The sequence below is a fragment of the Psammomys obesus genome, unplaced genomic scaffold (genome assembly GCF_907164565.1).
Source record: "Psammomys obesus unplaced genomic scaffold, mPsaObe1.curated_primary_1811, whole genome shotgun sequence".
Taxonomy (NCBI): Eukaryota; Metazoa; Chordata; class Mammalia; order Rodentia; family Muridae; genus Psammomys; species Psammomys obesus.
In genome coordinates, this window is record NW_026585797.1 from 15,524,832 (window position 1) to 15,550,940 (window position 26,109).

At 42.3% G+C, this 26,109-nt stretch overlaps 1 protein-coding gene across 3 annotated transcripts in view; it reads left to right on the forward strand.

The window, feature by feature from the left end:
* Positions 1-9,199: 9,199 nt before the first annotated feature.
* The window catches only part of Il20ra (interleukin 20 receptor subunit alpha), a 44,929-nt gene continuing 28,019 nt past the window's right edge, over positions 9,200-26,109 (forward strand). For 2 of the 3 annotated variants that reach the window (XM_055599220.1, XM_055599223.1), the window contains exons 1-2: positions 9,200-9,266; positions 9,732-10,091. In XM_055599220.1, the coding sequence (XP_055455195.1) occupies positions 9,992-10,091 (100 nt within the window). In that variant the 5' untranslated portion in view covers positions 9,200-9,266; positions 9,732-9,991. Of the gene's footprint in view, positions 9,267-9,686; positions 10,092-26,109 lie in introns of those variants that run through there. The other variant, XM_055599221.1, reaches the window with a different exon arrangement.

Here is a 26,109-nt window from a genome sequence, read left to right on the forward strand (position 1 = left end):
CCTTTCTTCTCTCTCTTCTTTCTTTCTGCACTGTGATCGTAGTGACTGAGGTGATTCCCACTGCCATTTACAAACCCTTCCAGGACTGTCTTTGTTGATAGAAAAGCTGTTTCCCTTAGGCAGAGCAGTTCTCAACCTCAGCAAGGAAAAGTAATGACCAAAACAGCATCAAAACAAACAAAACCATATTGTTGGAAATACCTTGTAGTGAAGTGAACAACATGTCCCAGTGTCTAGGATACATAGGATTTGCATATGTGTATACGGAATATGTAGCATGCAGCATTTTTAACATAATAGAAGTCAAATATGATATACGTATATTTGTTCAGTAAATGGCTTGTCCCTTAAACTCTTGTAGTGTCTTTTCATGTGCAGAAATTCTTACTTTTACCACTGCCAAACTTCCTGTCTTTTTATTTCTCTGGAGTCTTTATGTTTAAGACACAGCGTCTGACCGCAAGGACAGAGGCATTCTACCACATTGTCTCTTCAAATTGTCCTGGTCTCACCTTGACATTTGACCAATGGAGTGTTTTGCTGGGCCTGCTATAATGGTGACTGCAGACCATGGCCTGATGGACAGACACTGCCTGCCACCTGCCACAGTCCTGGAGGGCAGCGCTGAAATCGTGGTGTCCACAGGAGTGCTATCCCTCTCCTACTTTCTTACATTTTAGCAGCAATCTTTAGCAGCCCTTAGCTTAAAGACAGAGCCATTCATACCCCAATGTCTGTGGCATTCTCTCTGTGTATGTCCTCCGTCTCCTCTACAAAGTCACAGGCATACTGGGTTAGGGACCCCTACTCCTAAGATAACTAATCATATCTACAACAGGTACCTTCCAAACCGCATCCCATTGTGGGACACTGGAGGTTAAGGCTTCAACATAAGAATTTGGGGGACAAAATTTAATCCATAATGATTCATTAATCCTTCTGAAATAATTTTTGTTTGCAGAGTGAAATAAAGTAATGACTCAGTTTTTCCAGAGCCATTCATTGCAAATCCTTTCCCAGCTAACTGAAATGCCCTCTTGTCACCTATCAGATGCTGTTAACGTGAGACTGTGTGTCCTGTTCTACTGGTCTTGTTTGTTGTGTCCTTGCTATAATTTAAAGGCCTTTTTTTGTGTCAGGAGGGAAAAAAAAAACTCTAAACTTTTACCAAAATATCTTATTATTTGCAGCGACATTCCAGTTTTTGAATCACTGTTACATTTCACCAAAACATTTGTCACGTTTTATTTTTTTTATTGTGTTTGAATGTGTGACTTAAGCGTGAGAGAGGTGGAACCCTTCCTTAATCCATAGCCACGGATCACTGAACGAACGGAAATTTCCAGAAAATATGGCATTGCATGTCCTAGCATCCTTGATGCTATTTGAAATGGTCCTTTACAGTTTCTAACTGCTTGTTACTGGAGAAGCGTGCAACTGCTCTCTGAACATGGAATTCGAGCGTGGACACTTTGCAGACACTCACACTAGTACTTGAAGCATGTAGACACACAGACATAAAGGTGCAGCTCTTTATTTCCAAGTGATGTTCTGTTACAAGTGTGTGCCACATTTTTTTCACTGTCTGTACACAACAGTCAGGGCACCTATGAGTGAGGAATGTTTCCAATTCATGGGAGCGGGGGGGCAGGTGTGGGTGAGCATGAAAAACAATGGGCTTCACAATGGTATTTTCATATCACAATATATACTGTGTTCTGTTCTTTCCTTTGCACGGTTATCCCCTCTCCCATCATTTCTAATTCTTTTACCTTTATTTCTCTTTGTTTTACCACAGTGGCCAGAGTATCTAGCATTCTCCTGAATTCAGAAGGAATGATAGGCAACACATCTGCTCTGTTCCTGAATTTATTGAAGTGTTTCTGTATCTTACCATTACAGTAGTTCTGTTTTTAACCATGTCAATATCAGATCAGAGAACGTACCTTCCCCTCCAGAGCCATGGACACTTTTGCTCTTCTGATCTGTCAAGACAGTCATCAGAATTTTCTCCCTTGTGTTTCTACCGAATTACAATGACTGATGTTTCTGATGTTAAAACAAGTTTGATTTTAGGGGAATAAACCTTGATTGTAACAAATGATAAATCGTAGCTCCAATGGTACGGGTGGTGATTTTATATAATTCACATGCCATGAGATTCATCCATGCATGACCGAGTGATCTTCAGCACACTTGCTAGGATGAGCAAACACCACAATCAATCTGGAAGCATTGTCCTCACTTCAGAAAGAAACTCTGTACCCCATTAGTCACGCCCAAATTCTCAACTCACCTCTGCTGACTCAAGATCCAACAAGTAGTCTATTTTCTGTATCCATAAATGGTCCAGTTGTGGGCGATTTATATGAATGGATATACATACAATGGATGCCCTTTTCAGACTGCCTCTGTCACTTAGCAGGTTTCTAAGGTTCGTTCCTTCACATATCCATATGCTGTTCTTTATTTCCAAGTGATGTTCTGTTACAAGTGAGTGCCACATTTTATTTATCTATTCAGCACTTGATGGTAATGTGGGTTATACCCAAACTTTGGCTTTTATGTATAATTCTATGACAAATATTTTGGTACAGTACTCATATAGACATTTGCTTTTATTTCTCTTTATTATATTCCTCGTGGTGGAATTTTTTGATCATATCACTGTTAAACATCTGAAGAACTAACAAACTGTTATCCAAAGAGGTCATTTCATTTTATATATTCCACAGTATCACATGTATCAGTTTTCATGGTTCATCAGTAGACATGTATCACGTGTCAGTTTTCATGGTTCATGAACATGACGTAACATCTGTAGACACCCTAAATGGCGAGCAAACTCAGAGGCAATTGTAGAAGCTACACACTCCTTAGCCGTTACTCTCCTTCTAAGAGAGGGAAAAACTTTCCTTAATGTGAACAAATTCTTTACAAACTCAATTCTCCCAGGTAGGAAAACGGAAGAGTACCTCAATGTACTATAAGAAAAATGGCTAAAATGACGAAATGTGGGGACTCTTGAAAAATGGAACAGAAACAACAGGAATAGATTCAAAACTTTAACTTTTTTTTTTTTACCTATAATCACAAGAACTCACCAAATATTATAGATCAAATTTGTAAAGGCTAAAAAGAATTCAGGAAAAAAAATCTCTAATCTAGAGATATACAAAATTTCTTCAGACAGAATACTATAACACAATGATAAAATATGAAAACCTGAACATTTTTTTTTTAATTAAAAACCTTTGTTCTTGCAGATGTCTGTGTGAAAATAGAGACAAACCATTAGCTGGGAAAACCACTCTGACGTACACCAGGCAAAGGCTCTAGATGTGAGATGGACACAGATCGATAGTGAGAGGGAATCCAGATGCTGTTTAGCAGGTAATGGATATATTACATTAAAGCATACTAAAACAGCATCGTGCAATCAGTGCTCCGTATTTTCGTGATCCTAGATGCTTTGTCTTTCTGAACAAAGGAAATTAGCCTGCTACAGATGAGCTGCTCTGTAGCACACTCATTTCCTTCTCGTGTTCTAAGGACTTGGCGCCAACTGTTTCCATGCTGAGGGTAATAAAAATTAGCTCCTCCATAGCCAAATGTTTACATTCCAGAGAGATACACTACCCATTGCCTTCTTGGGGGAATTAATTCAGTTCCTAAAGAATTTATTCACATTGAGGAGGAAGGTTTATTTCTTTCTCTGAAAAGGAAAGAGCAGCAGCTAGGCAGTATGTAGCATCTAGCATCACACAAACAGACACACACACACACACACACACACACACACACACACATTCTGCATCATCATTTGAGGCTTCATCTCCCATGCTGTGTGATGTGATGGCCCAGCTCATCATCTCATTATCTCAGAAGAGGAAGGGGAATAGAATGGGTATGGGAATGGGTGTCGTTATCTTTAAGCTAAAAGAAGAATAAATATGGACATTAAATTTCATAGAATGCTGGACATGGCAGCACACACATCCTAGCACTTGGAGGTCGAGGTAGAGGATCCAGAGTTTAAGACCAGCTTAGAAGAACACGAGTTCAAGGCTAGCCTGGATATACAGTGAGACCGTGCCTCGGAAAAGGAAAGAGAATTACGGAAGCTGAAAAGGGTGGCACATCTCAGTGACCCAAACACTTAGGAAGCCGACATAGGAAGACATGAATTGGAGACTAGTCTGGATCATGTAGCAAGACTCTGTTATAAAAAGAAAGAAAAGCTTATGAAACACACTAACAAGAAAAAGAAGATAAAATTTTGAGTGGATCAAAAAAAGGTTTGTTTATGGGCGCTATTCTGTTCCCTTAATCTATTTATCTAATGTTAATGTACAAGACTTTGTCTTTTTGTCAATAGAACAATTCCTTTACCTTGTTCTCATTTAAGTACTTTAGTTATTTTTTTCACTTTTTATGTTTTCATATAAATTTTAAGATCATTTATCAAGTACTACAAATCAACCAGCTGAAACTAGTTTTTATTTTAAATTAAGATATAAGATAGATAACGTGCATAAGGCACAGTGATTTCAATATTATCATGCACACACATACATCTTCCCACCCTACCTCCAAATACAGGTTTCCAGAACTGCAGAGGGGAATAGCCCCACCTCACAGAAAGGCACTGTTTTGACGTACATACTTGATTTGTTCAACTCTTCTTAATTTTCTTATTAACAGGACCATATGGTGGTCTGTATTCTTGTGCGTCTGCCTTTTCCATTCAGTAGAAAGTATTCTCACTTGAACACACAGGTATTAATACATACACTTTCCTACCCCACATCCACATATACAATAAATAAATAGAAATAAAAATAAGACAATCTAACTGAAAAAAATCCAAGAAAGTTCTTAATTAAAAAAGTATTCCGTGTGACCATTACTTTTTCACATTCTTGTGGCAAAATACCCCACAAAAATGACTTAAAGGAGGAAGGGTTTATTTTAGCTCACAGTTGTTGGAGGGCACAGTCCGTCATGGCATGGGGCTTGTAGCAGCAGGGGCTTAAGGCAGCCTTTTACGTTGTGTCTGCTGCTGTTCTGTTTACTGTCTCTTTAAAAATTCATTCGGGACCCCACTAAAAAGATGATACCACCCCCTTTCAGGGTCTTCCTTCTTCAGTAAAGCCTCTCTGAAAATTTCTTCCCTGCAATATCCTCAAAGTATTGTGTCCTGGGGATCCGGCCGAGATGGCAAGCAGCACTCACCATCATAATTCAAGGGACTAATGCACGTGTTCAGGACGCTTACTGCTTCTCTTAGACCCCGCGAGCACTAGACAGTAAGAGTCTATTGCAGATGACACTACACATTTTGAATATATGTGTTTCTCTGTGGCTCCACTTTGGAGCTACACTGGCAGTCTCCTCCCTTTTGGCTGGTGTTTGGAGCGGCAGAAGGATCTACACACGCTGTTGTAGAAATGAGTCAGCATCAGTGATCTCACTCAGCTGTGGTCCCTGTGTGCTCCAGTGCTATTCTGCCATGTCAGTTACACTCATTGCTACAATAGTGACATTATGGTTCAGGGGGTCACCAAACACCTCCAAATTGAATCTGAATTTTGTTCCACGTGCTTGGTACTGTAATCCTGATCTTAAAAAGTCCTATGGCTACAGAAATTACAGGACCTATGGGAACAACCTACCATGTATATTTTGTTAAATATACATATAGTTAAATTACCTACCAAATATGTATGATTATGTCCTTGGACTAATGGAGATGTGAGTCCTGCTCAGAGAAACCTGTTCTGTCAATGCATCAAAGAGAGACCCACTGCTCGTCAAAGCCCTAAACAGGATAGCTATATTACTCACTTCAGGTCTAGGGAACATTACAGAAAGGAGGATGGAGAAACTGTGTGAGCCAAAGGATAGGAAGTAATGCTATAGTGCTATCTTCTAGATACTGTATGACCGCTATAGTCACAGCAGCTGTGAAGACTCATACAAGATCTAGACCACACACACACACACACACACACACACACACACACACCTGACTTGAAAGTAGAAGAGGTATTAGTTAGGAAAAAGAAAGAGATTAATGGGAAAGGGAAATAGAAGCTGGCAACAGAGGGAGAATAGGATCACACTACAGTATAGACAAGTATGATATTGTCAAAAATAAAAACTTTAAAAACTCTCCGTGCCAGCCATCATCAGAAAAATGCAGATGAAACCCACAGTGTATTACCTGCCCTCTAGAACATCCACAGGTATGAAGTAAGCAAATGTGGAAGTACTGAGAGCCAGTAAGAATGAAACTGAGCCGGGCACGGTGGAGCACACCTGTAATCCCAGCACTCAGGGAGGCAGAGGCAGGCAGAGCTCTGTGAGTTCAAGGCCAGCCTGGCCTACAAAGCAAATCAAGGACCGCCAAACAAACAAACAAACAAACAAAAGAATGAAAATTGGCACAATCTCTTTGGAAACCTAGCTGGGCACAAATTATTTTAAATTAAAATTGCATCTGACTTATGGCCTTGAAATTGTGTCCCTAATTATACAGATGTTGGAAGTATACAGAAATGTACAAGTGGGATATGCAAGAACTCTCAGAAGAGTACAATAGCCAGAAGAGCCAAACTAGAAACAATATGAGCAACAACAGAATGAATATATAACTTGAGGGATAGTCATAAAATGGATAGTTCTACAGCTATAAGCAGCAACATGGATGACTTTTAAATTTTATTTTTAAAGACACTTATTTTTATTTTATGCATATGAATGCATGCCTGCCTGTATGTATTACATCCCATGCATACCTGGTGCCCATGAAGCCAGAAGAGGGAGCCAGATCACTGAGAACTGGAGATACCAGCAGCTGTGAGCTGCCATACGGGCGCTGGTAACCAAACCTGAGTCCTCTGAGAAAGCAGCAAGTGCCCTTAACCAGCGAGCCATCTCTCCAGCCCCAACATGGATAACATTTTGTCTTGGTTAGGGCTTTATTGCTGTAAAGAAACACCTCTCTACACTAATAAAGGAAATTTTTAATTGGGGCTGGCTTTAGTTCATTATTGTCACGGCAGAAAGCATGGTGGGATTCAGGCAGACAAGGTACTGGAGAGGGAGCTGAGGATTCTATATCCAGATCATCAGGCAGCAAGAAGAAACAGTGAGCCACCGGTCTGGCTTGAGCATCAGAAACCTCATAGCCCACCCCCCAATGACATATTTCCTCCAAGAGAGCCACACGTATTCCAACAATGCCACACCTCCTCATAGTACCACTTCCTGTGGGCCCATGGGGCCATTTTTGTTCGGAACACTACACATTAGTAAGTGTAATGTTCAGTGAAGGGCGCCAGATGGGAGAGAAACTCTGAATTATTCTAAGATGAAGGCTGCTAGCTGGCTAACTGGTGAAGGAACGCTGTTTTGGTTCCTGGCCTTGCACAGGGTGTACCAGCACATTCCCTTTGTGATGATCTGGAGAGCTACAGCATCTGCTTTGCTCAGGCGTCTCTTTGGATATTATGCTTCAAGTTACAACTGTCTTCCAGGGCTGGGATTGAACTCAGGCTTTGTAAATGCTGATCAAGTGCTCTGCCACTGAGTATATCCAAGAATTACTTTTCTTTTTGAAAAGTATAGCCGATTTCTCAAAAACGATTAAACAAAATGGTTTGGTGGAAGAGTTGATGGGATCGGATTCTGATTTTATATGTTAGATAAAATTTGTATTTAAGTGGATGGTGTAATGCAAACAGCTCCTAGGACTCTCTAAATTTACACAGAATGACAGAATAACTAAAAAGACCTTAAGAGCCACGCACACCCTGGATGCTTATTGCCCCTTCCCCAGACTTTTTCGGCATTTGTATCCCAGCCTCAGCCAAAGAACTTGATATCACCAATTTTTTTTCTGTAACTGCCACCAACTCAAATTTACTTTCAAAGCAGTCTTATTTACACAGACATGCTCTGACTATACTTGATTTTCAGGAATGAGCATTTTTTTCCCATTCACTATGCAGTTTATAAGCTAGAAACATAAATTAACAAGTATGCATTTCAACTGACCTGTTAATCTATACAGTTCAAACCTCAGAGTTTTTCACCTCGTTTTCTTAAATGTTAGGGCCATAAAAGGAAAATATTATAAACACAAACTTTGAAACCACTCTGGTTCCACTTCTCTTGCTCTTAAGAGCAGCCTGTCCAAACCTGTCTCCTTCCTTTGAAACTCTGGTAATATGACTAATTCACGGGATTGTTGGCATTAAAGGAGTCGGCACATGTCAGATTCCTCCTGCACTATTTCGCTCAAATGAAGAATTCACTGGCTTCATAGTATCAAGATTATATATCATACCTGGTGTTCTAGTTTCATTTCCGTTTCTGAGGTGAAAACACCCTGCCAAAAAGCACCTTGGGAGCACTTGATTAGCATTATTTCGATTTATAATTCAACGATAAGGTTCATCACTGTGGGGAAAATCAAGTGAACCTTGGATTAGGCGCCCAAAAGTACTCCTAGCAGAGACGGCAGGATCTGGCTGTCTCCCAACCTATAGCCTAAGAAAGCAGGACGCTGATTATCTCCCAACAGAGGGGCAGGAAAGTGTCTGCTTGAGCTAGCCCCTTTAAGACTATGGGTGAGTCATATTTAAACTGAAGTTCATGCATGTCCCAACATTGATATAAAAATAATACATTACTAGCATGAAATGCTTCTTACGATGTGCAGGAATTGCATGTGAATTATTAAGAGACCAGTTTGTGAGAAAAGGTGAGAAACACAATGTTTATCTTAACAGGCAGATGTCGGAGAGCTGAAAGCTAAGTAAGGCTAAGATTGAAACTGACTAGCTACTGATCGCAATTTCCACTTTTAGGGCTGTAGAAAGAAAAGGACATAAGGACTACATAGAAGGTAAAGGAATTTCACCAAGTGGAGATTCGGACCCATGAGAATTGGGTCCGGCCGTTAAGGCAGAGTCTTGGATGCTAGGACTAAAGACTGTTGGAACTAAGGTGCTTCTGCCCTGGTAAAGACCTGAAGAGAATTACTAAGAGAACTGCTAGTAAACAAACAAATCCTGTCCTTTCTCCTCTAGTGCCCCCTTCCGGTGGGAACCAGAGGCGCAACTGGCACGCGGGACCCGCTTTAACCCTCCTGAGACAGCCCAAGCTGAACTCTGACTCTTTGAGAGTTAAGAAAACAGAAACTTAACACCCTCCGAAAACTGCTGCATCTCTAACTACCTCCACCACAAAACAAAGAGGTGTGTGAGCTTGTTAGTTTTTGTTTTGTGTTTGTGTGTGTTATTGAGACTCCTTTCTTCCTAATGGCAGTTGATCCAGTTTTAGCATCATTTTCCTTTATTTATGCATTTGCAACAGGAGTCTCTGGAGGAAACAGAGAACATGCCTGAAGTAAATAATTAATTTGATTGTTTTCGCGTCTTGCTTAATATTTACAGCTACCTGGAAAGGACCACCCGTGAGATCTGTTTGCAGATTTTTCTCACACTGATCCCATTTCTTTCTCTCTCGGTTGGCGGACCGCCTCAGGGGGTTGGGAGACTTCAGGCCATGGGCCGGGTCTTGAGGTTGCCCCTGCTTTTCTGTAAATAGCAAAGACACCTGGCTTCAGGTGGTGGGGGTGGCGGGGGCTCAGAATCCTGAAGGAGGGAAGGCATCAAGTCCAACAGTAGGCTGAGAAAGATGTGTCTATTTCACTCTTCCAGCGTCTTCCTCCGGGGTGAAGTCTGACATTTCGAGCGACGGATAAGGCTGTGCTGTGCAAGCTGAGCCTTTATCCGCGCTGACCTCTGTCACCGGTTGAGTCCGTGGGCTGGAACCCAAAGAGCGTCCCTGGCGCGGGGCCACCCTACGGGAGAAGCCTGCTGCGCGCGGCGGACTCTGGGCTCCATCGCCCGGGGTCCCGCGCTGGGAGAGGAGCCCTGGGGGGACCTCGTTCCCCAGATGTGACCCAAGCTGACTGCCCATGCGCGCCCCCGGGACCCCGGCGCCCCGCCGCCCGGCCCTGCCGCCGCTGCCGCCCCCGCTGCTGCTGCTGCTGCTGCTGGCCGCCTCGGGACAAGCAGGTAGGAGGGTCGCGCCTCCAGGGCGGCATGGCAGGAGGACCCGCCAGGCTCCTGCTTGCTGGATCCCAGCTGGGGCGGGTACAGGGGTGGTAGTAGCCCTCCTCAGTGGTCCCAAGCTTGTATCTCAAGGCCGGTGACAGTGACCTCGAGGAGCGGGCTGATGCTAGAGTTGTTCCTGGGACATCAGGGCAGAGCAGGAAAAAGGCAAAGACTGGCTCTAAAGGGGCAAGTCAAATCCCATTCCCCTGGCAATCTTCACACACACACACACACACACACACACACACACACACACACACAGCTCTGTTATTTTTAAGAAATAACAAAACCGAGTTAAGATATCACTGGAGGGGTTCTCTCTGTTGTTTAAAAGTTTAAGTTGTAACCATTGGAGTTCAGAAAGACAGACTGTTTCATTTAAATTCATTTAAAATGTTTGTTTTTAAGCCTTGATTGGATATCAATAATTAATTAATGCTTAGTATGTGTGTGTGTGTATGTATGTATATATTGTTTGAAGTTCCATGCTTCCACATGTTCCCATATCTACTATATGGCACATCATCTTCCTAGAGATTTATCTAGCTTCTGTAGAGATTTATCTAGCCTTCTCAGAGATTTATCTAGAGGAGTTAGTTAATGTAACAGCAATGAGATTTATTACAAAACATGTTGTGTGTTTAGTGGACTATTCATTCTTAGGCTATGAAAGATATATGAAGAGTGTGTGATACTTTGTGGGGTTTATTTTGGTCATGCTTATATGATCTTCAACTTTATGTTGTCAGTTTTGCTTACCACAAACTCTTCCCACTGATCTCATTGAGATGTATAAAAATTATTTGAAATATTACATCAGTAAAAAAAAAAAAGAAAGAAAGAAAGAAAGAGAGAGAGAAAGAAAGAGAAAGGAAGGAAGAAGTTTTTTCTTTTTTTCTGCATTTCTGCCTTATAAAAACATACTCTTTAAAAAGCAAGGTATCTCACACACTCCCCCTTAAGTTTTTAATTAAACACAACAGCCACAGGCTTCCCAAAATATCGATTGTAATTATATAAAATTGATGCGGGCACCTGTACCATTTAGCCTGAAACTGAACAGTGAGTTGGGGAAGAAAGTCCCCTAAGACTACCATCAGAGAAAACTTGACCCTCAGAATGCTTTCGGAGGCAAGAGGCATGCGCGCCGGCCTTGGAGCGACTGCCGAGTGAAATATTCTGTACAAAAAAGTTTATTTTCTAATTTCTAAATTTATTTAAATGTGTGATTGTATTTTGGTAATCCAAGACAAGCCCAAGGTGAAAATACTTATTCAAACGTCACTGATATGAATTTGGGGTTTGTTTGTTTGTTTGTTTGTTTGTTTGTTTTAAAAGCATAATTGAGTTTATTTAAAAAGGTTTGGCAGAGATTTAAGTACAGGAATCAAGGGATCATGCACGCGCGCTTGCATACACATGCACATGTGTTTATGAATGTTTAAGGGAAGAGCTCCACGTCGGGCGCGTGCAGCAGAACCTGCACACTGAATTTGTTTGGTCTTATTCAGGGAAATAAAACTTGCTCACGAAGTGGACAAAGAGAATGATATTAGAAGGCAGCAATATTCCTAACTTAAAAGCAAACTTTTTTCAAGCAGACACGCACACAACGATGTGCTTTTGATCTGTGAGACCAAGTGCTTAGCATGGGACTGTCTTCCACAGACCCCTCAGGGCCGCTAGGAAATCCAGGAAGGACATGGGTTCGTTGCCTAGATGCCATTTCTACACTTAATCACTTTACCAGCAGACAACCTTCACGTCTGCAGGAATGTGGACTTTTAGGAGTTGCCACTCATGGGTAGATGATACTTTAACTTTTTTGAACTTTTTTTTTTTTTTGCACAAAAACTTAGAGTTACACAAGACAGTGTTGAGCCGAATAGAAATAAACGTCGCATGTAGCATCAACATTTTATGCAAATCTTGATGTCCCATTTAAGGAGCTCTGGGTGTCTCCACTCTTCCCTGAGGCTGGTGTTATTGACTCTCCTCGATCTTGGGGCAGAGGTTTTAGCAGGCACTTTATCCCTACCAAACGGGGCCCTACAGATCATTCAGTATCTTAATTGCTATGTATCATTTCTGTATCTCCATGAGGATGAGGAGTCATGATCAATAAGGATTATATAAACAGATATTGTAAGCCCATTAGAGAGTTAAAAACAATGAATTCCCAGGAGAAGATGCCTCTGTTCACTACCCTGCAAAGGCAGCCATTGCTTTTGGAATTGCCATGTTCTGTGTGACCTGCTCCCTCGTCCTCCCCTCCTCTCTCTCCGGCCTCACTTTAATTGCTCCCCTCTGATTTTTTTCTAGTTCCCAGACAAGCCAATTGTCCAGGATCCATATTTGCAGGTCTACCCTTGTCCCCATCTCTCATCTATGTGTCTTGGCTAATGCCTGCTCAGAGTCATCATTTTAACTCAATGTGTCGCTCATAGGGAGGTCTTGCCTTAATCTCCAAAGTGGAAATCCAGACTTCATAGGACTTACTGGGCAACCTATCCAACTGCTATTTCTTTGAATTACCCCTATAACATCAGTCCAGAGTAATTAATTCCCTGTCCCTGTTTGAGCAACTCTCACTGCAGGAAACTCACTACCCAGACAGGCGAGATGCCCAGCCAAATACTAAAGAGCCGTTCCATAAATGACACAACACTTGTTCCTTGTTATTTCCATCCATTCTTTGTATTTGTTTTGAACTGAAAATGTCCCACAGGGTAAGAAAAATGTGCTCAGACCCAGGATGCAGCTAACACATTTCAGCCTCTTACATGATGCTGTGCCATATCCCCTCTCTGTGTTATTTTCATCATGTCTTCCAATGTGTCTAGGACTTCTTGGGCTGACTCTCTACAAAGCTGGATGGAATGATGACCTTCCTTAAACACAAAACCTAGATGGGTTGTCCTTACATTAGCCATCATTTCTAAGGCCTACAAGGTCCCTCTTCTCATCTCCTTTGTCTTCTGTAAGACAAACTCTGGCCAGAGTCAGAATTTCATACTAGTACAATTTCTCTTGTCTAGCAGAGGTGACTTCCTACTTGCCTCTTGAGGTAGAGAAAGAAAGTATGGTTTAATGTTTTTTTTTCTAGAATTCCAGATGTCTGTGATGGTGGGACATTAGTACAACCCAGGCCCCCTTCGGGGTGAAGAAAAGTTTAATTGATTTTAAATATTACCTATATAGAATTCCTCCTGCTTTTTTGAGGGCACTGATCACCTTCCAACTTGAGCCACCAAGATGGTGACGTTCATTACCCTACCCTACCTAATACAATGCCAATTCTGCTTGCAGCACACAATGTGGAAATAAATACTCCATCTCGCTCAGACTTGCCCTAGCCACACTCCATCTCCTCGTGAGTACATCCCTCTAGCTTCCTCTTGGATGGAGGAGAGTCAGAGCCTCCTTCCATACAGCTAAAGAATAAAAATGTTTTGTTGACGGTGGATATTTTCGGCATGTTCGTTTACATGTTTTCAGCAGTTAAATTTCCCCCTTCCCTGCTTTGCAATTGTTCTCCTTTCATTAGCCTCATCCTTCTTGCTTTCCGGTAACCTAACAGTTCTTACAGAATTCTCTTAAATAAACAACGTATTCTTTCTGAGAGCATGGATAACTGCGTTAATTTTTTAGACTGTCATAACAAAGTACCACAAACTGCGTGGCTTAAAAAGAAAAAGCTTTGTTGCTCGTGTGTGGAAACCGGAAGTCTAGCGCTGGCAGGATACGTTCTTCCTAAGCACCAAGGTGAGGGACGGGATTCTGTTACAAGGCTCTCTTCCTGCTTTCAAGTATTCCTAGAATACTTGGTTGAGGTGGCAGAGTGGCAGATTTTCAGTTATTTCTCTTGGGAAGAACAAATCAACTCACAAAACCTACCATACATACACTCCAAGATTGTGGGCAAGATGTGTGGGCTTGGCTTCTCTAGTGAGGAAAAGGCCGCCTTTCAGCTGCGTCCGCCGTAGCTCTTCCTCTTTAACAACTTGAGAGGTTTTCGTCCGTTGCGGAAAGGACATTGTGCAGAAGCGTCAGACCAGCAATGCCTCACTGAGAAGACTGACAGTAGAAAAAAAGTCTTCTGTTTTGCTTTCCCAAACAAAAGCACGGCGAGCCACAGCAGGCTCTCAATTCGTTCATTCGTTCGAGTCATTCATTTACACACATAGGAACTGTTCTAAGCTTCTAACTGTACAAGCAAAAGATATATTTTTTTAATGCAGTCTCCAGAGAAAGATAGAAAAGTTAGGTTGCAAATACCAAAACTGAAGGGGAAAGTTTCATAGAAACTTAGAACAAGATATCTGATCTAGTCAGAAGGCAAGGTCTTAATATAATGTATGGATGTGGCAGTTTGAATCTGCAATGTCTCACAGAGGCTCATGTCCTAAATGTCCCTCTCCAGCATGTAGGCCTGTCCTAAAGGCTGAAGCTTAGGGGGTGGGCTCAGCTAGCTGAAGTAGATCACTAGCGGTGGGCCATGAAGGTCTTGACTGTCCCTGGTTCTGGCCTGCTCTTTCTGCTTCCTTGTCCAGGCCATGTGGACAGCTGCTCCCGCCTCTAACCTTCCTCATTGCCATAAACAGAAAAATCTGCAAAATCTTGACCTAAAATAATACCTTCCTCTCCTAAATTCTTCTGCCCGGAGTCCCTGCCACCATGGTGCAAAGGTAACTAAGACAGTGCACCATATCACACTCGCACATTCTCCCGACTTCAGCAGGAACTATGCAACAGTGGACAAGCAAGCCTCAATACAAAAACAAGCATTAAATGCTTTTAGGAAAATGCATATAAATTTGGCAAATAGAGCAGTTTCCAGCTTTATTTTTATATATTATATCAAATATTTATGTAATATACTATATATTATATAATACATATTTATAAACATGAACACTTATAAACACAAATATAATAGTGTTTAAATATAGTATCTATATATTTCATCAAACATTTGTAATTCAATATACATCTAATCTTTTTTAATTTAAATATTTGCACAAAACCAAAAGGGAAATAAATACCATACTAAGTGATTTTTATCTCCAAATTACCAGGTACTAATGCTCTTTTTCACATACATTTCTTACAAAACACACCTGAACAAAGAAACAGCGACGAAGTATAGAGGATGCTCTTTCTGAAAGTGGTGGTTACTGAGTGGGCAGGAGTTAGGAGCTCTGTGGTCATCGGCAGACTCCACAAGTCACTGTGGTCTACAGCATTGAAACATTGAATCAAACCACAAACCTTAGGAAAAGGCACATGGGTTAAGCTGTGGCTTTTAATAGAGGTGCCATTTCCCACTTCCTGAGTCAACAAAGTTCTTGAAACACCCTGCTAATTTTAATGAATAAATGTGAAGTGGGTGGCTCATTGATCCAGTTTCTATCCTGTTTCTGGAAAAGTTCTGACTTTTGCTGTGGATTAGCTGATGCTAACATCTCTGAAAACAGGTCACCCATGGCCCCTGAGTATAATAGTTGAAAATGGAATCTTTGTGGTTATAACTTAAAGACCTCATGACCCAATCATTGTGAGTTTAGGCCAGGCTGCTGTACTTACAGAAAGACAAGAGGATTCTGAAAGGCCCCATGAAAGCAGAGATGTGCAAAGGTTAAAGGTGCAGCCACCGTAAACCCAGAAACCCCATGAGCTCCAGAAATTGGAAGATGAGAGAGCAGGCTTTCCAAGAGTCTTCAAAGAGAACATGTCCAGAAAACACCTTGATTTGAGATATCTAGCCTCCAGAATTGTGAAAGACTGCCTCTCTACCTTTCAGAGCCACCCCCTTTGTGGTACATTACCATGGCAACCTTAGGAAACTGCCACTGGTCTTAGATTCTTCTCTGTGCACAATCATCTCACTGGCTGCTTCTCTCCTGACAGTCTCTCTTTTTTAATATTGCAAAATAATATAAGCATCTTAATAAGCCAGCCTTCTTCAAGGCGCATGCAGCAAATAGAGCCCCATTCATTTTATTGCATGTAGCCATGCAGCTTTCTCGGAGCATAACTCAACTCCAAAAACGGTCTGCCTTTTATCCTGCAACTCTCAGAAACACCAAGCTTGCCACTACAGAGGAAAGTCTGTCTACAGCAGCAGTTCTCATCTGTAGGTTGTGACTTCCTTGGGGTCACCTGAGACCATCAGCACACATGGATGTTTACATTATGATTCATAACCATAGCAAAATTACAGTTATGAAGTAGCAACAAAATTTTATGGTTGGAGTCACCACAACATGAGGAAGTGTGTTAAAGGGCCACAGTATTAGGAAGACTGAGAACCACTGGTCTGCAGAAGAGCCATCCCCCTCCCCAAGACTTAAAACAAAATGGAACCAGGCTTGGGCTGTGCTGCCTTTCAGCTGTCAAAGGTCTTCTCTGCACCTGTGGAGATGGTTGTGCAATCATGTTTGTTGTTTAGTCCTTTTATATGGTTCACGATATTTATTTACTTGTATATGTTGAAACGTCCTTGAATCACCAAATTTTCAATTTAAGGTTAAATGTGTGTACATGCAAGTGCACGTATGTGTCTGTGTGTGTGCATGTATACGTATGTGCATATGAATATGTGTGTATATGCATGTGGCATGTATGTATATGTGCATGTATGTATGTGTGTGTGCATGTTTGAAATCCACGCAGAACATTCCTTATTATAATTCATTGATAAAAATGAGGGTGGGAGGGAATCGGTTTTCATCCTTCTCTCCTTATACTGTCCCTTTGTCCATCGTTTCCATTTTTCAAATCACTTCATATTTTATTTCCTACTCTCAATATATTACTACTTTAAAGCTCCCTTGCTTTTTCTATTAATTTTTTCCCACATTTTTTCTTGTCTGTTTTCTGAAAATTTTAACAGTGGTGACATCAATGAAGAACTGTACTGCCTCTAGGAATGAAAATAGAAAGGACAAGTTGTAAAAGAGATTTGAAAAGTAAAATAGAAGATGTATGCTGACATTTAAAAGTCTATTAATTGAAGTCGGTGCTTCCAGTCACAGTTCATTCCAAAACTGCAGTGGTCCCAGGTGCTTTGACTTTGACCATGTTCTTTCTGTTGGATTTTTCTGTCTGGGGCATATAATCAAGGATTAGAGGCATCCGCCTACATTTTTTTAACTTTTTCTAATTACACTTTATTCACTTTGGATCCCCCCATAAGCTCCTCCCTTCTCCCCTCCTGATCCCACCTTCTCTCCCCCTTCTTCACTGATGCCCCTCCCCCAATCCATTGATAGAGGAGGTCCTCCTCCCCTTCTTCTGTTCTAGTCTATCAGATCTCATCAGGAGTGGCTGCATTGTCATCTTCTGTGGCCTGGTAAGGCTGCTCCCCCCTCAGGGGGAGGTGATCAAAGAGCAGGCCAATCAGTTCATGCCAGAAGCAGTCCCTCTTCCCATCACTATGGAACCCACTTGGACACTGAACTGCTATGGGCTACATCTGTGCAGGGGTTCTAGGTTATCGCCACGAATAGTCCTTGGTTGGAGTATGAGTCTCTGGGAAGACCCCTGTGTTCAAATTTTCTGATTCTGTTGCTCTCTTTGTGGAGTTCCTGTTCTCTCCAGATCTTACTATTTCCCACTTCTTACATAAGATTCCATGCACATCTGCCTAACAGTTGGACATAAGTCTCAGCATCTGCTTTGATAGTCTGCAGGGTAGAGCCTTTCAGAGGCCCCCTATGGCAGGTTCCTAGCTTGTTTCCTGTTTTCTTCTTCTTCTGATGTTCATCCTCTTTGCCTTTCAGGATGGGGATTGAACATTTTAGTCAGGGTCCTCCCTCTTAGGCTCTAAGAGCAACAATCAATAAATGGGACCTCATGAAACGAAAAGCTTCTGTAAAACAAAGAATACCATCATCAAAACAAAACAACTGCCTACATTGGGAAAGAATCTTCACCAACCCTTTATCTGACAGAGGGCTAATATCCAGTATATATAAAGAACTAAAGAAGCTGAAGAGCAGGAAACCAAGTAATCCAATTAAAAAATGGAGTACAGAGCTAAACAGAGAATTCTCTGCAGAGGAATATCGAGTGGCAGAGAAGCACTTAAAGAAATGCTCAACCTCATTAGCCATTAGGGAAATGCAAATCAAAATGACCCTGAGATTTCACCTTACACCCATCAGAATGGCCAAGATCAAAAACTCAAGAGACAACACATGCTGGAGAAGTTGTGGAGAAAGGGGAACCCTCCTCCACTGCTGGTGGGAATGAAAACTTGTACAACCACTCTGGAAATCAATCTGGCGCTTTCTCAGACAACTAGGAATAGTGCTTCCTCAAGATCCAGCCATATCACTCCTAGGCATATATCCAAAAGAGGCTCAAGTACACAATAAGGACATTTGCTCGACCATGTTTGTAGCAGCTTTATTTGTAATAGCCAGAAGCTGGAAACAGCCCAGATACCCCTCAAGTGAAGAATGGATGCAGAAATTGTGGTACATCTACACAATGAATTTTTCAGCAATGAAAAATAAGAAAATCATGAAATTTGCAGGTAAATGGTGGGATCTTGAAAGAATCATCCTGAGTGAGCTGTCCCAGAAGCAGAAAGACACACATAGTATATACTCACTCATATAGACATATAATATAGAATAAACCTACTAAAATCTGTACATCTGCCTACATATAAATCTATTGCTCCACAAGTACTATGAAAAATCATTACTCTTTAACTAGAAAACTTAGGTGTTTGTTCTTTTTATTAATTAATTACAGTTTATTCACTCTGTATCCCAGCTGTAGCCCCCTCCTTCATAGCCTCCCAATCCCACCCTCTCCCCTCTTCCCCACCTGTGCCCTCCCCCAGCCCACTGATAGGGAAGGTCCTCCTCCCCTTCGCTCTGATCCTAGCCTATCAAGTCTCATCAGGACTGGCTGCATTGTCTTCCTCTGTAGTCTGGTCAGGCTGCTCCCCCTTCAGGCGGAGGTGATCAAAGAGCCAGCCATAGAGTTCATGTCAGAGACAGTCCCTGTTCCCCTTACTAGGGAACCCACTTGGACACTGAGCTGCCATGGGCAACACGTATGTAGGAGTTGTAGGTTATCTTCATGAATGTTCCTTGTTTGGAGTATCAGTCTCAGAAAAGACCCCTACTAAAATCTGTACACCTAAAGAAGCTAGTCAAGAAGGAGGACCTTGGGTAAGATGCTCAATCCTCATTCAGAAAGGCAAATGGGGTGACATCAGAAGAGGGAGAAAACAGGGAACAGGACAGGAGCCTACCACAGAGGGCCTCTGAAAGACTCTACCCTGCAGGGTGTCAAAGCAGATGCTGAGACTCACAGCCAAACTTTGGGTGGAGTACAGGTGTTTGTTCTTTAAAAGCTCCTTTTCTAAAGAAGATGGGAAGGGCAAACAGGATGAGAAGGGGAAGCCGAATCAAGAGATGCCATGACAGTGGGCATGGGTCCGTAGAGACAACAGAGCTGGGGTGTTCAAATGGACCACGGCCCTTCCACTGAGGCGTGGGTGCTGTGTGTGCACACGGAGCTTCCTAAATTTCTCTTCTTCAGAGTCGCAGGTAGAGCCCATTCAGTGAAGAATCTGCATCTTTGGGAGGCAGACTGCAGTTTCAAAAGCATTCACCACCGCTTTTAAGAACCTTGAGCAATACAGCTGTGAAATGCCGCACTGAGCAGAAACAAAGCATGACGAGTACAAAATAAGGTTGGATTTTGATTGTTGTTGTGGCATGTTTAGCAGCTACCTATGAAAATCCCACTGCTGAAAGGAACACCCCAAGCTAATCAGTACCATGGGGACACTCATAAACCTCGTAAACTGTTTTGAAGATATGCTGTCTTTGATGGGTAGATGTCAATATATTCGTTAAAAAAAAAAAAGTCCCTATTTGAAATTCTACTTGCTTCGAACACAAACAGCAAAATGCATATAAACATGTTTAAGCACATACATTTAAATATTGAAGTATGACTAAAAAAAATAACACTGAGTTTTCTTGGGGGTTTTTGTGTTTGTTTGTTTGTTTGTTTGTTTGTTTGTTTGTTTTGCATGACTTATCCCTCACTCACACACATAAATGTGACATTCCTGGCAGTATGTGTTGTGTTCTGTCTTGTGGGGGAAAAGGTGAACAGTCATCCCAGATTTGGAACCACTGACTAACTGTAGAGACTGTACAGCTAGGTGAGCCAGTGAGTGCCTGGGGTTTATCTACTGGGGAGTCGGAGACTGGAAAACAAGAGCATTGCTGGACAGTCCCACCCCAGCACAGGTGACCGCCTGAGAGAAGCTGCATAGTGGAACCTCAGCTCACCTCCCACCTCTTACACACTCATCTTTCCCAACAGCTCCGAGACCCGGTGCACCAGGAAGGGAGGAGAGCAGAATTCCAGGGGGACATCCCGTCACCCTCACCTCCCTTTCTCCTGGGGGATGCTTAGAGCCCGTTATCATATATGTCATTGTCACAGACACTGTCACTGCCACTGCACCCTTGTCTTTTTGTCATTAGGACTCCAGCATTCTGTGGGTCACCATCGCAATCTCTGCTTATGACAGATGATGGTCACGTCAGACACAGAGAAAACAGCCATTCCCCAATCTTATACAGTGATGGGTCATGCCCCAGACTCAGAATCTCTGCTCGGTGAGAGGGGAGCCTTATGTGTATTTCTGTTCCCGTCATACCTCAGTGCCTATCATAATTTTAATGTTTAACCCATCCACTAACTAACCTGTTAGTGGCCACCACCAACACCTGACTAAATGAATTATGACTGTTTTTCCACCACAAAAACTTCAAAGAAGTAGCAGTTTACCCTGTTGGCTTTCTTCTGTTCTTAGAAGCTACCATCTGTAACGTACAAATTAGAGAGATCACGTGATTTTTTTAATTCCACACTATTCTTTGGAGCATTTCCTGAAGGCAGTGGGTGAGTATCCTAGCACAGAGAGTCCTGCCGAGGACACTTGGGCTTATGCATCTGTCAAATAACTGAATTACTCTGAGCAGCCTCCCTAGGCTTCCATTTACCAGCTATAAAATGAGAACAGTTACTATGGAGGATAATGCCACACTAACAATTATTTCATTCGGCTCTTTCTTCACCATGCTCTGTCAAGCGCTTTACATTAAGAATATTGTTTAATTATCGCAAGAAGACTATCAGGAGGGTTGATTGTTCCACTGTTGCAAGTGAAGAAATGGAAACAAAAAGTAAAGTGCCTTACTTAGATGCGCAGTTAACACGTGGTAAAATACGCAGGCACAGGCTCCAGTGTGTGTCTAGAAACTCTCTGAACTGCTCATGACAACAATTATTATCAGCCAGTGGGACATAGTAAGTGCAGTGCCCTCTATAATGGACAATTCAGAGAAACTGAGGCACACACAAGTGAAACAGAGAGGACTCAGAGAAATAACAGCAGGGATGAAGGAAGAAAATCAAGTTCAAAGGAACTGATGTGAGCACCAGACTGCGCAGCTAGGTAGTGTGTGCCTCTGTTCCCAGGTAAGAACTGAGTCATAAAGTACTGTCTAGAGGACTTAGCTTTTCAAGGGTACTTAGTAAGCAATTAGGTGGAAGAAGAAGAGAAAGTAGTGAATATATTTCAAGGTAAATGCTTTACAATTTTAGACAGAAAACTGCCTTTGTTTCCAGCACGCTAAAGTCAGGCCAGTGTTTCAGATAACCCACTTGAAAGCAGTCGAACCTGTTTTGTTCTTTGGAGATTAAGATGGAGTTTTATGTCTTTTACTTCCCGAAATGGGCTAATCACCCTGTGGTGCTTTTTTGTACTCAGCTTCTTTAACCTTGTTTCCTACAGAAGCAAACTCACTCAGGGCTGAGAGGTTTGTTTCGTGTTGTGTTGTGTTTTCCCTTACAGGCCTATTAAGGTATTTCGCCATTGAGAAATGAGTTTACAATATGAACCAGCCACTTATCATGGGCTGTTCTTCCTTCGTTAAAAGAATGGTAATGAAACAGCTGCTGGGTATCTGCAGGTCATTCTGCTCCCATGTGCCGTGTAGGCGCACCTAGGGGATTTCAAGCTATAAATCACACTATAAAGTTTGGTGGCTCACGCTGTCTCACCACCGTTGAGGTGCTCAAGTGAATCTGGGGTCTGCACCAGTGCCATGATTCTGTCAGCCTGTCAGGGCCTTGCTCAGTTTGGCTCCCAGCAAACCGTGTATTTGTCACATGGTGTATTCAAAGACCTTAAGACATGGTGTCCCCCTCTGTCAAATAACTCAGAGACCTGTGATTCTTTATTGTTTCAGTTCAGAAGAGCAGAGTGCGCTTGGGCATCTGGGAACTTGTTCTTCTAGGCAAGGACGGGCAGGATGCCATGTTGAGATTTTTCTAGGTAGTCACGGGCTTGAGCAACTTGGTCTCACATATGTCCCCAGAAGCGGCTTCATTTGACCCCTCCTTGTCTCAGTCTGCTTCCTGCTGCTTGTTGAGCATGCTGTCCTCAAAAAGAAAATCAGAATGCTGCAGCTTCAGAGGAGGGGAGTGTGAGGAATTCCAGAGTCTGCTCCCCTCGGATCTTCGTGTATTCTCTTGCAGAGATGCTTTATTTTTTCTTTAATGTGCAGCAGGCATTACTCTGTGCCATCTCACTTTCTACAGCAAAGCAAAATAAAAATACCATTTAATCCAAGTAAAAAATAGTTATTCTCTCTCTCTCTCTCTTTTACACCACACACACACACACACACACACACACACGCACACACGCACACACGCACACGTATGAGTCCAGGTATTGCCAGAACCCAGATAAGGGCGTCAGATCTCCTAAAGCTTTCTTACAGACAGTTCTGAGCTGCCCCCATAGGTGGTAGGAACTGAATTCTGGTCCTTTGCAAGAAGCCCAAATGCTCTTACCTGCTACAAAATCTCTCCAGTCCCTAAACCATGACATTATTAAGTAATGATTTTGGTCTTAGCTTTGACCAAAAGGAAAATGTCACATACCATTCCACTCTAACTAGACAGCAGCATCTCAAATAACTCTTAGAAACAATGTGACAGCCACATTTTTTAAACCCGACATAACAAACCCAGGCACAGTTGTGAAAGCCTGTACCACCACCCAGTGTGAAGGGTGAAGCAGCAGGATTGCAAAGACATGTTTGCCACCAGCTAAGGCAACTTAGAAAGACTGTTTTGATTTTTTTTTTTGAATATTTAAAAGGATTGAAGTTGTATCTCAGTGGTAGGGCATTTGCCTAAAGGTAAAGCTAGGGGTTCAACCCCAACTACAAAAATATCTGTTAGCCTATCAACTTTTACTAATGAAATTGTCTTAGACTCACAAGTTTAGAGTCTCAGTTTTCCATTCTCTTTTCTGAAGGACCCAAGTGCAGGACCAGGACTCCTTATTTCAGAGTTGGTTTGTAGATTAAGATGACCCCAATGTCTCCTTCAAAGGACAATGTCCTGCCCTGCTCAGGATGCTATGAAAGATACCACAGACAGGGGGCTTCTAAACAGCAAAAATTAATTTCTCATCGCTCTTGAGAATCATTTAACTCTGGGGCTAGGAATTCCAAGATCAAGGGACTAGCATATCGGATGACACCTCAGTTCCGAAAACACAGTACATTTTCTTAGCATCTTCCCATGGTAAAGGGTGAAGGTGGATCTCTTTGGGGTCTTTAAAAAGAAAAGGGGGCATCAATAAAACCCATGTGATGCAGCCTATATAACCTAACCACTTTCCCAAAGCTCCACTTTCAAATATAGCTTTGAGCGTTCAGGTTTAGCATATGAATGGGAGCGCATTTGGCACCAAAGTCTAAGAGGAGGAAAATAAGCCCTGAGAGGGACAGAAATAGAAATGAGTTGGTTCACAACCAGTTTTATTTTAAAGTTCATCTTTAAGTAGACAGAAGCTTCCCTGCCAATCCCTTACAGCTTTGTTGAGACGGAGATCTATTTAATTTATAAAACTCAAAGAGATCTAATCCCTACAGCATTCGAGAAAATCAAGAAAGCCAGAGTTCCAGACATCCCATGGGTCTTAAGAGTTCCACGTTCCTTCTGAAGACCAGTTTCCCCCCAGATGTCTGTAGCTGTTCAGTGACACAGAGATTGCATGTGAGGTATAGAATGCCACACGATGGTAATATTGCTGAAAAGCAGCACAAGCCGATACTCAGTAAATGATACGCAGGTAGAGTAATGGAAGTGTTTTCATTCCGAACGACAGAGAGCACCAATATCTAAGGACATGAAAGAGCAGACTAATTTCTGGCATGGAAGGTGATTCGATGTGGCTGGTAAAAGTGGTGCATTTGGAAAAATGGCAGAGAGAGACGAGGGCTGGCTGTGAAGGGTCTATGTACCAGCCTCAGTTGCGATGGTCCAAGGTCCTCTAGATCTATAACTCTGTGTCCTGATTCAGCAGGCTTAAAAGTAAGGATGTGGTATCTGTGTTGTCAGGCCAAAAATCTATGGGGAAAGTGCTATTGTTCTTCCTCTTAAGTTGGCGAGTGGCTCATATTAAGAATGTGGGTGTGAGTTATTTTACTTTAATATTGATTAGATTTTCTTAGCAGTAGGAGGTTAGAAAAATAACTCACTCCACCTGGAGCATTTATTCAGGGGACTCTTTCTAGTTTCCAATTTTGAAATTTTGCCTAAACTTTTATAGTTTTTTAATCATAGGATAATTCCTAATTATCACATTACTTTTCATTTTGGGGGGATGTATGTGGGTAGGCATGTTCATGGGGGGGCACACGTGTGTATGAATGCACATGGAGACTCAGTGCTGTTCCTCAGGAGCTGTTCACCTTGTGTATGAAGATAGGATTCCTCACTGGGACATGGGCTCACTGATTAACTCAGGCTAACTAGCCAACAAACCCAGATATAAAGAACCTCACACTTGGCTTTTACATAGCTGCTGGGATTGAAACTTGGATCCTCGTGCTTCCATAGCAAGCACTTTGCTGAGTGAGCTATCTCCCTACCTCATGTTTTTCTTCTTCAATTTTTTCTTTATTTTTTAAAAAGTATTATTACTGGTGTTTTTGTTGTTGTTGTGTTGTTGTATCATTGAAACAAGCAAAGGGCAAACGGTTCCTTGATACAGCTTCACCTTTTCATCCCACAGTGTTCTCCCAGGGAAACGGGCCCAGCTCTGCTTGAGGTGTTGGTCCATTGCCACCCCCAAGCCTGCACCACGGTGCAAGCACTGCCTGCTCCCTGGGCTGATGCTATGATAATCTCACTGGTCTCCACTTCTGCTCAACCCAGTCTCTTCAAACCTTACTCCAGAGTGAGGCCATCCACGTGGATATGAATAGACTTATGGCATCTCCTGCTGAAGTGAAGACTGGACCACTTTCTCATTGAGCTTCAAATGTCATCCAGGTGCCTTCCTAGGGTTTTAGAGAATGGAGGATTTAACATCTTCCAACATCATCTTGGCCAGGCCTCTTTCATCACACTTCGAGGAACACCTATGTTTTGACAGATGCAAGAGCCCTACTTTCTTGGATGGTTTTTCTCATCCCAGAGTCTCTGCTGGAAACACTTGCTCCTCCAAGGCCGGCTTTCTCCCTAAATCCCTTTTGAAGTATGTTCTGTGACTCACAGTGGTAATGTACGCCCTTTCCTTGTCTGATTTCCATTGTGTAAGAACGCACTTGCTTAATTAACTCATGCACTTTTCATGCTCTCATTATTTTCGCCGGCCAGAGGCCATGTGAGGACAGACACCATCTGATTATACTCCATTTGTATCCACAGGGTAAGCCCCTGGCATTAACTCCAAAACATGGCTGGCTTGAAATGACAGAATTTATCCCTTGGTGGTTTGGAAGCTAGAAGTTAAAATCAAGGTGTTGGCTATTGCGTCCTTCTTCTGGAAGCCTCCAGAATAAGTTGTGTCCACCCTTGGACTTGCACCATCCTAACATTCTTCCATCATCCTAGCCTTGGTCAC